Source organism: Phalaenopsis equestris, unplaced genomic scaffold, assembly GCF_001263595.1.
Source record: "Phalaenopsis equestris unplaced genomic scaffold, ASM126359v1 Scaffold000511, whole genome shotgun sequence".
Lineage (NCBI taxonomy): Eukaryota > Viridiplantae > Streptophyta > Magnoliopsida > Asparagales > Orchidaceae > Phalaenopsis > Phalaenopsis equestris.
In genome coordinates this window covers 2515874-2526504 of record NW_018164951.1, presented here as the reverse complement: position 1 = coordinate 2526504, position 10631 = coordinate 2515874, and the positions used below count along the sequence as shown (strand labels likewise).

At 38.9% G+C, this 10631-nt stretch overlaps 2 protein-coding genes across 3 annotated transcripts in view; one reads left to right on the top strand and one right to left on the bottom strand.

Annotated features, from left to right (window-relative positions):
* LOC110028313 (serine/threonine-protein kinase STY46-like) overlaps positions 1-6335 on the top strand; it is an 8964-nt gene extending 2629 nt beyond the window's left edge. Inside the window, exons 2-3 of one of the 2 annotated variants that reach the window (XR_002294417.1) lie at positions 1083-1865; positions 6200-6335. Coding sequence is in view for 1 of the 2 variants with exons in the window: in XM_020730104.1 (XP_020585763.1) it covers positions 1083-1364 (282 nt within the window). In the remaining variant the exon portion in view is untranslated. Of the gene's footprint in view, positions 1-1082; positions 1974-6199 lie in introns of those variants that run through there. The other variant, XM_020730104.1, reaches the window with a different exon arrangement.
* A 1923-nt stretch (positions 6336-8258) lies between these two features.
* LOC110028458 (peptide-N4-(N-acetyl-beta-glucosaminyl)asparagine amidase A) lies at positions 8259-10504 on the bottom strand. The gene has a single exon (XM_020730313.1). It carries the CDS (start codon positions 10194-10196, stop codon positions 8400-8402), a length of 1797 nt encoding a protein of 598 aa, XP_020585972.1. The 5' UTR covers positions 10197-10504; the 3' UTR covers positions 8259-8399.
* Between the last annotated feature and the right edge of the window lie 127 nt (positions 10505-10631).

Sequence of the window (10631 nt, the reverse complement as noted above, 5' to 3'; positions counted from 1 at the left end):
ATGTATATATATATTAATTTAATTTTTGAAAGATTTACATGCACACAATTCAATTCTTATGTATTTGTACATTTAACGGCTAAAGTTCAATTTTTATGTACATGTCAATTTATCTATTCATGAAAATATATATTGTACTTTTTTTTTAATTCAATAATGTTATGGAAGCACACCCAAGGCATAGGGCAATGGGTTTTTCAATTACTAGTATGTCCTCTAATTATTAGTCTCTGATGAGGTTTTTTTACTACATTACATGTGTAAGATATTTTAAATGACAAGTGGGCTTATCCGATTGGTGTAAGTCCTGACAATCAGTGGGTGTGCAACCGATCGTTCGCTTCGTCAAATTTAATTCGGTCGTCACACCTTGATTCGACCATTTACCCTTAGGTCGACTGTTAGGCTTTTTAGTGTCTAGATCCTTAGGTTTAACTTCAAGGGTCTTTTCTTCCTCTAGAGTTATTTGACTTGACTGTTGGATTGTCTCAATATTTGTCTTGACATATATTTTTTTTATACTTTTTTTAAAGTTAAAATTATGGTATTTTGAATTTGGTATGAAGGATTTTGAGTTCTAAATGTAAAAAAAAAAAGTAAATTTTAGGTGTTTGATATGCAAATACATAAAATTGGGTGGCATGCATGTAAATACTCCTTAATTTTTTATTTCAAACAGAATTGAAAGAGTTGAAAATGATAGTTATTTCTAAGAATACTTAAAACGACTGAAATTATTTTGAGTATTTTATAAATAATTCAACTTGGTTTTAAAAAAAAATAAAAATTAGAAAAAAAAAATGCAGCAAATAAATATTTTTTAAAAAATAAAAATAAAAATAACAATACTCCCAAATAGGCTTTTATTGTTTGACAAACTCAGCTCGCTATGTGTCAAAAAGATGCTGCCCTTAATCAATATTCATTATTTGGCAAATCCACCTTAAGAATTGTCATATAGAATCACACCACTATGACATCATTTCACCCCATCAACATCTCCTCTGATTTAACATTGCCTTGCAAAGCAAAGCACACTTCAACATCCTCAGATAATTTTTTCATCTTGGCATTGGCTGCAGATCATAGCTGGCGAACCAGAGAGCAAAACTGAGACCTGGATGAGCAATGCGTACAGCTTCGGCATGTTGTTGTGGGAGATGGTTACCGGAGAAGTCGCATACTCTTCCTGCTCGCCGGTGCAGGCGGCCGTAGGCGTTGCGGCCTGCGGAATGCGGCCGGAGATCCCAAAGGACTGCCCTCCTGTTCTTCGGTCCTTGATGATAAGGTGCTGGAACAACTGCCCCACAAAGCGTCCCACGTTCTCTGAGATTGTTTCCATCCTTCTGAAGCAAAAGATTTGAGGATCGATGGCTGATGTTTGGCTCTCTCCAGTTTTTTTCGTTAAGCGCAATCGTTTCAAATCTGGAGCACAACATTTGGTGATTGTTATCTCGATCCCCTTTGAGAAAATGGGGCTTACTTCAAATCTCCATGAGACATTGTTCTCCGCCTGCTATCGCCCTCACGCAACTGGCCATCCACCTTTGGGACTTAGCTCGCCGACTACTGTGCAAACCTGAGCAGGGTGATGTTGCGAACTCTTTGAATTGGTTGATCATCTTCCTCATCTCCTCTTCTCTGATCAGGAGTGCTCGACTCGGGTGTGATTTTGATGCAACCTTTGCCTTAGGTTGATAATTTTCTGGAGCAGCTGTCACTGATTCTTCTTTCCCAGCACGAGTGGATGCAAAGGAACGAGAAAAAGAAGCACTGAAACCGATTTGTTGCAGTCTTTTTGAGTGGTTTGAAGTCATTAATTTACGCTCGATCGAGCTGAATCTTCATCTTAGCATCAAACTTCGGTATTATCAGTTTCTTAAATCCTGATTACAAGCTGTATAAATTAATTCAAATCTTGTCATGGCATTGATCACTATCAAATGTGTTGCTTCTTCTTTTTGTTGAAGATAAATGGGACAAAAATATAAGTTTCCCTGATGGAATCTTGTTGAATAAGTCCTACAAATTATTATCATTAGTTATAATCTAATTTTAGTTGATTACTTTCACCACCAGCATCAATGATTTGCCTCCACGTTTCCAAACCCTCCAGTTATCAAGATAATATTATGACCATTGTGCGGACCTGCGGACTACGAGTGGATTGTACCACGTCATGCATCCAGCGCTTGCGGTGCAATCCACACTATTGACCTTACATTCTGTTTATGGGACGTAATATTTTCTCCTAGTTATCTCCCTAGTGCTACTTATACCCATTAAGTCAATTTTACATCCTCCATTTGAATTAATGAGTGAATAATGCAAGACAAATGGATTATAGGTTTCTCTTTCAAATTTGTGTTCGACATTTACCCATTTAATTTAATCTTTCGTTAGGACATATAATTGCTATACTTTTGAACACTCAAATCATTAGTTGAGTGGAAAATCCCGAAGTGTTGGGTTCGAGCACTCGTCCTACTTGAAAAGATGACGTCACAAATTCTAATTTCATGTAAAAGCTCCTGATCCTCTATTGAACTTATATTGAAATAAAATTTTATTTCTCTTTAAATCTTTTAGTTCTCTTTCCTCTCCTATTTGTTCTTTCCCTTCCCCATTTTCTCATATCTCCTTCTTTTTATTCAAATGTTGCCCCTTTTCCTCTAATTTTTCTTCCCAAAGATCACAAAGTTTTTTCAAGCCATCAGTTGAAATAATAATTTCGTAGTAGTTGGTTGTTTTCATTCATTTCTTTTTTTATTTTTAAAAGAGTCTTCAATTTGTCCATCGTAATATATTTCTCTTTTCCGAATAAATCTTTATTCAGATCATATAGATGAGTAAGAGAAGAGAGGAATTGGAAGAATAGGATATACGACAAAGGCAAACAAAACAGAGAAAGAACGTGGAGAGCTTCCATGTGGCAAACTTCACTAGAATAAGTCAAGCACACAGGTCTGAACAAGATTAGATTGAAAGAGCTTGTCCCAAATATCCCCAAAAGAATGGCTACAAAAGCTACACAACCGGAGATCGAGGTGTGTTTGCCTGTTCTGGGGTCCAGAATGCTCCCAAAGGGATGTATCCCACTTAGTTAATTATATTTTGGGGGTTGATCTAAGGAGTTTTTCTTACATTTAAAGTGACAACTAACACAGGGATATCAAAGGACAGTTTTTCACAGGGGAATGCTCTGATGCTTTCAAAGCTCCCGCTAAGTCACGAGGCAGAAAGTAAGTCTATACAGTCCCACCTGGGCAACGAATTCATCGACATTCAGTGCCTGTAAAATAACCAAATCAATATTACAGGGAATCTCGATATGTTAAAGCACATTCAGACCATAAGAGTAGATGATAAATCTTCATATCCCAAATGGGCGACAACTCATCAGTAATCCGGCTGTCAAGATGATATCAACGTAGGCAAAATGAGTGATAGAGCTCAACAGGGGTAGTTAAAAAGAAGGAGTAAACCTTAGAAGGTAGAGATTACTGGGTCAGGGTACTACGAATTTGTCATCCCAAGCCACTAAAGCCCTAAGTTTACCTGGTCGTGAAGGTAGTCGACCCAACATGTCTGGAGATCCCCGGTCAGTAACCCGTGAATTGCGTCGTCCGTGCAGACCTTGATAGCCATGAGGTCAAAAGAACAAAATTCTATCCTATGACTATTAGGTAAATCTCCAAGAAATGAGACTTATACCTATCTGGATCAGGAGCCTTCTAACGACCTAAGCTCACTAGAAAACCACGTAAACAGAAACCTATGTTGGGTTAGTCAGGTTGGAAATTTACGGAGACTTCTCCTCGGGACATGAAAAAAATGTTGCAGTTATCTAGAGAGTAATCTTTAGATATTGTGAAGACCTTATTAGTATGACTTGAAATATGACCATGCATGCAACCTATTTTAAAACTAGCCCGAAGGACATGCAGGAAAGTAAAAGCAGATTTTAAAAGTTCTGAATCTCTTAATCCTAAATTTGAATTAATATTGAAGTTTTTATTTGAATTTTTTTAGAAAAATTTACAATCTTAAGGTCCTAAAGAGACTAAATTGCAATTTCGTAACATCCCAGACACAACCAGAAAGAAACAGAGGAAACTGCCCAAACATGCAATCATGCGGGAAAAGTAGTAGAACAATCCAAGTAAAATAATAAAAAAGGTCAGTTTCATTTAGTAAACAACATATCCCAGAAAAAAAGGCGGTCAGACACTATGTGTCATACTTTAAAATTATGGGAGAGGCTAATTGAACTTAGGCTAAAACATATTACAAAGATTTCTCATAATTAATTTTGATTTATGTCGGGCAGATCTACTATGGAAGCTATACATTTATTGAGAGGTCTGATGGAGAAGTTCAGAGATAATAAGGAAGATCCACATTTGATTTTTATTGATTTAGAAAAAGCTTACGACAAGGTTCCAAGAGATATTCTTTGGAGAGTTCTTGAGAAGAAAGATGATGATATGACTTATATTCATGTCATTAAAGATATGTATATTAGAGTTGTAACTTGTGTTCGAACAGAATGAGGATTGACTAAATATTTTCCTATTTCTATTGATTTTCCTATTTCTAGGATTACATCAAGGATCGTCTTTAAGCCCATATCTTTTTGCTTTAGCTATGGATGGTCTTATCGGACATTTACAAGAGGATGTAACTTAGTGTATGCTTTTTGCTGATGATATCCTTCTCATGGATAAGACGAGAGAAAAAGCTCAGGAAAAACTTGAATTATGGAGGTTTACATTTGAGTTTAAAGGCCTTTGTTTGAGTAGAAGTAAAACTGTATACATGGAATGTAATATTAGTAATAGTGGTAGCTCTAGTGACAGAAGTGCAACTTTGGGTAATCAAATTATTAAAAGGTGCGAACGATATAGATATCTCAGGCACATTGTTCAAATCGATGGGGATGTTATTAGTAGAATACAAGTTGGTTGCTTGAAGTGGAGGAATGCTTCGTGCCTATTGTGAGATAGAAAGTACCGTTTAGACTGAAACGAAATTTTATAAGATGGCGGTGAGACTTACAAAACTCTATTATGGCACGGAATGTTAGCCTTTAAAAGAGAAGCATAATACTAAGTTTTGTGTTGTCGAGTGAGAATGATTAGGTGGATGAGTGGCTTTACACTTAGAGACAAAATGCAAAATGAATATATTCTTGCTATAGCTGGTGTAGCTTCTGTGAGGGACAAAATTAGAGAGAGTCGTCTTAGATGGTTTGGTCACATTAAACGTTGACTATTTGATGATCTGATTAGGAGAGTTGATGTTTTAGATTCAACTTATGTTAAGAAAGGCAGAGGTAGACCTAGGAAGACTTAGGGCTTATTGTATAAAAAATGATCTTAATTTATTAGAATTAAATGAAAATATGACACTAAATAGGACCCAATGGAGAAAAATGATTCATGTAGCCGACCCCACTTAGTGGGATTAGGGCTTTGTTGTTGTTGTTGTTGTTGTTTTAGGTGATTTAACATGTCAATTAATGAGCTCTATCATCAATAAGGTCAATACATGTCGCACTAACGTCGACCTCAGAACATCAATTACATTGATACACACTATCACCGGTAAGTTTAATGCATGTTGTCAACACCAAAATTGATATCCAACGATTTTGTCACTTGTTGCTAGCAACCTTCACGAACATCATCACTAATAAAGTTGATGCCCGTCATCTCCACTAATGTTGATGCTCGCTAACCTCGTGTTTGTCATCACCAACCACGCTGACTCACTCCACCACCAATAAGGTTGACGTGTATCTACAGACCAACTTTGATTCCCGCCGACGTTTTTGCCCTTCATCGGCAACAATATTGATGCATGACATTGCCAATAGGACCAATGCACACAAACTTACTGTACATTGTCGCCAACATCCGTGCATGTCATCACCAACATGGCAGATGTACATCATTACCTTAACACCCACCATTGCCAATTTGGAATTGACGTGCAGTCATCACCAAAGTTAACATGTACAACCTTACAAATACTTTCCCCAATAATGGAAAATGGTATAATTTGCAATTTATATTACACTATTGAAATCATTTCAAGTGAGTGAGAGAGTATAAATGTCAGTTTTTAACATGTTTTACTTAATTATTGTGTTGCTTGTCAATTTGTGCATTATATAGTCACTCTTATCTCTTTGCAGGTTCCTGTGCTTCATGGACGGCTGTAGGTGCTACGAACCATCATTGTCCTGTGAGAATACTATGGATCCATCCCTTTCACGATTTTTTTTCTATTACAATTCTTTTGACGCCAACAAATCCTTTGTCTTTATAGATAATGCCACGGTTTTTTTATATATATATATATATAATACTTCTTAGGAGAGCTGTTTTGAATCAATATAATAAACTAAATATTTTAGAGGAAGATTTACATGAATACTACTCTATTCTTATGTATTTACATATTTGAAACCTAAATTTCAATTTTTTGCACATATATCATTTTATCTAAGCATTAAAATGATGTATTTCAATTTTGTAGAAATTGAAATATTTATCTGATATAATTATAAAAATTAATGTTTAGGAGTTAGGTATGTAAATACATAAGAATTGGGTTGTGTGCATGAGTGAAATGCTTTTAGAACTCCAGCCCGTTCAGAATTGCTTGTGGGTTCACATACCGTTGGAGAGACCTGCGTAAGAAAGGTAAATGAAGCAAATTCATGTGTTCTCCAGACCTAAATTATGTCTCATCTCGATGATTCTTCTCCGGTGAAGCGGAGAAGGTGATATAGAGAGGGAGAAAGAACCAAAAAATTCAGAGAATGTTACGGCGTAAGATCTCCGGGGAAGGCCTAGAAAAGTCCAAAATAATAAAATATGAAGTGTAGTGCCTAAAGTATGGTGTCTTGATGAAAAGAATGATGTTGAACGGCCCATAAATGATGGTGTGGCATATGCTTATCTCAGATGTTAGTCATGACATTTGCGTTCTGTCAATTTCGAGGATCACCGGTGAGGCAAACTTCATAAAAGAAGTTGATTGATTAGTCTGTCAAATGAAAAAAAAAAATTAGTTAAGTGGACCAATTCGGCGGGTCAGCTCGGTAGCTGATACAGGAGAACTGACACATCGGTAAATGAGGTCACAGGTCATCTCAAGGGATTATTTAAGTGATGGATCTTCTGAGTAGATGAGGTTATTAGGCCCATGAAGCCTGCTATACATGTACTTTGATCGATGAAAGATAGTTTTTTGTATACAGAATGTAAATGATCCAATTTTAAAAAACATAGATATAAAACTGATCTAGATTGGTTGGTTTCTTCATAGAGTCAAAATAGAGGAGAAATTTGATTTGTCCGATCAACAATACTTGGATGGGCTAGAGCTTAGATTGAATAATTTTGAGTCAATCTTGGTGTACATCATGAATGTGCCAGCTCAAATCCCGAGAAGATTAAACAATCTATTAGAAAAGAAATGCAACAAAGGAGAACCAACCAACAGGAGACTAAGAGACCCATTTATCAAATAGGATGCAGTCATCCGAGCCAAGAATGAAGGCTGATCACGCCAGGAGAAGGACAAAAAGAACAATCAAATTAAGTTCGAGCCAACTGGACTAGAGCAAGACGGATAAGCATTTAAGGTAATCATCGTTAGAAAGCCAAGCAAAGTCATTGACCTACCATTCGATAGATCCGACCTAAAAAAAAGAATACAGTTCCTCACCATCAACAACCATCCCTCGGATGCCTAGAGTTTCTTCATCAGAGACTAAGAATTAGCAATATAATAGTGTCTTACAACCATCGTGAAGGACCTTTCGTCAATGAATGAGTTATTTATTGGGATACGGTGATTAAACCCTTGCTCGATAATCTAATCTAGTTTTAGTGACAGGAGCTCCTCATCCAGGGATCAAGCATTGATGACTAGAATGATGACTAGAATAGATCAACCGATCGACAAAGTCTTATGAACCTAGTCACTTTTGCCCATCCAAAGCTAATAAAATCCAAACTAGATAATCCCTTTCTTCATAAGGTTCAGTTTTAAATAGAAACTCCATGTTTTCTTCGAGTATCCTATATCTAAATTTATCACAAAAAAAAGCATAGAAATAAGCTTCATAATTAGAGTTTTTACAGCACAAAAATCAAACCTACTTTTAAAACAAAATGAGAGCAGCAGAATAAGCAATGCTGAGAACCAAATGCTCCAATTCTCAATAAACAAAACAAAAGAAATTTCTCAACAAAACAAATTTGGCAAACAACTAAATGAAATTACATTACTTCTGGAAGCATAAAATATCACAATTATTTCTCCCAACAGAAATTTCCTGATTACTGCAGATAAGAGAAGAAGAGAGTTCAACTAATCCATCACTAAAAAGAATGTGAACATACATTATTAACAGTATCATCCAAAAGCTCACCGTCTTCAACCTCCAAATTACGATTATAACATTTTCCATTATCTCTATACTGATAAACCTGTTTTGTTCCAGCTGAACCAGATAGAACTGAATGATCTTGAACCCTCATCCAACCAGAAGCATCCTGCTTATCTTCCAGAACCCTCGAAGTAATAAGCTTCTCCAGCATAAAAATGGCGGCTTCCTCATACAGAGTGTGCGAAAGATTGGTTGTTGCGGTATAAGTATTGTTGACTCCAGGCAAGGTTTCAGCCAGAATCAAAAGAGGAAATTTGAACTTGTGAGAAAATCTTGATAGTATGACCTCCTGGCTATTCTTGATCTTCACCTCTGTTTTGGCCTTCGTCTTCAGATGAACAGCTTTGTAGTTCCCATCGTTCTGGAATTCCAGTGAGCTCTTGAATTTAAGCTTCTGATTTACATCAGTTGTTAGATTGCCAATGGATGAATTCACCCAGCCTGAGAAGTGAATTTTCCTCTCTGCGTCAATTTTGAATGATCCGTTCAAATGGAGAAATTTGTTGGTTCGGACGATGGAAAGAGGAGGCGCCTCGTATCGAACTAGTTTCGCTGTCACGGATTCGGAGTTTGAATCCAACCATAGATGCAGACTAGCGTCGATGAGCCATAAGGAGATTCCATCGGTAACCCTCAGCCCAATGGAATGTTCCTTCCCATCCGAAAGAAGCTCGAGAAATGGCGTCAGATCGAGATTGTAGGAAGGAAGATTGAAGGCCCCGATGGCGACAACAGGAGACCAGAACAAAGGATTGATCCCTCCGGTAAAGATAACGGGAAATGGAAGAATGGTGCCTGCAAATCGGCCGTCAATGGTGGCGTAAACCTCCCGGAAAGCACCGTTTCCTCTCTGGGTAGTCAAGTTGTTCTCCTTGATGTACACATCGGGAGGATTCCAGTACCAAAACTCATCGTTGGAATGGAATGAAACGTAGACTTCAAGAACAGCTCTGAAAGTGTTTCGAGGAATTCTAACTCGACTGTAATGCGCTTCCGATTGATTCTGGATCCGAAACCAGAAACCGGTGCTGCTATTCTTTATAGAAACAGGAATTACAACATCTGCGGGATCCTCTAATGAAGGAATCAGCTTCACCTCTTCTTCGCCGAGATCGGATTGAAACCCTAGGGCAAAATCGCGGCGTTCATTCTTCATCGCGTTCGCATCGGTGTCATCGGAATCGGGATAAAACTCAACCGACACATTCACTTTATAGATCCCTGTGTAAACATCGTTAACAATATTCTCCAGCATCATCGAAACGTTGAGGCCACCGGAGCCGCGTAGGATCGGGACGTAACGCGTGATATCCTTGCGTACGCGCCAGAAGATACCGGATTCCGTCGGCTCGGCGGTGCTGGTGCGGAGGATCTCGACGCCTTCGATCCAGACGGCGGCGATGCGATCGTATTGCTCCCCGGCGCAGGAGACGGAGAGGTCGAGAACGACTCGGGACCATGGGGGCGGGCATTTCGCCGGAGGCGAGAAAACGGCGGTGGCCGGCGGTAGGCCATAGGTGTTAGCGAAGTCATGCTGGAGGATGGGGATGGAGCAGGAGGGGGATTCTGTTGGGGGAAGGAAGGGTGGAAGAGTGGGGTCGAAGTACTCCTGAGGCTCCGGCGAGCGGATGTGGGGGGAGAGGAGGAAGCGGTCGGGGAGGGAGAGGGAGGTGGTCGAGGCCCATAGAAGGCTGAAGAGAAGGAGAGAGAGGGCACTGCGAATAGACATCGGAGATGATTTTCCGGCAGTGGAGGTGAGTTCTTGTGCTGTTATTAGCAAACAGGTGGAGTTGTGGAAGTTTCAGTGTGTTGGCTGCTTAGCAGAGCGGAGAATGTGAAAAACGGCTCGAGGTAGAAGACAGAACGAATTGGAAAGGGTTTGCGGTATAGATGTTCCGGCATAGTTGAAGAAAGGTTAGTCTGTCTGGTTTCCAGGACGAAGGGCCGTGACACCATTAGCGCAGGCTCCGGCGAAGGTTCGTCGGGATTGAAGCCGCTGATAAATCGTAATTAGGTTGTAATCACACAGTAACTTAATTTCTCTCTAAGGCTTCGTTTGGGGGCCGTTTTTTTCGCGCTTTGCGGCCCATAACCGCGATATATTACTGTTTGGCTACCAGCTTCGCTGCCGAACGAAGCCGAAGCGGGGGGGAAGGGGGGGCCG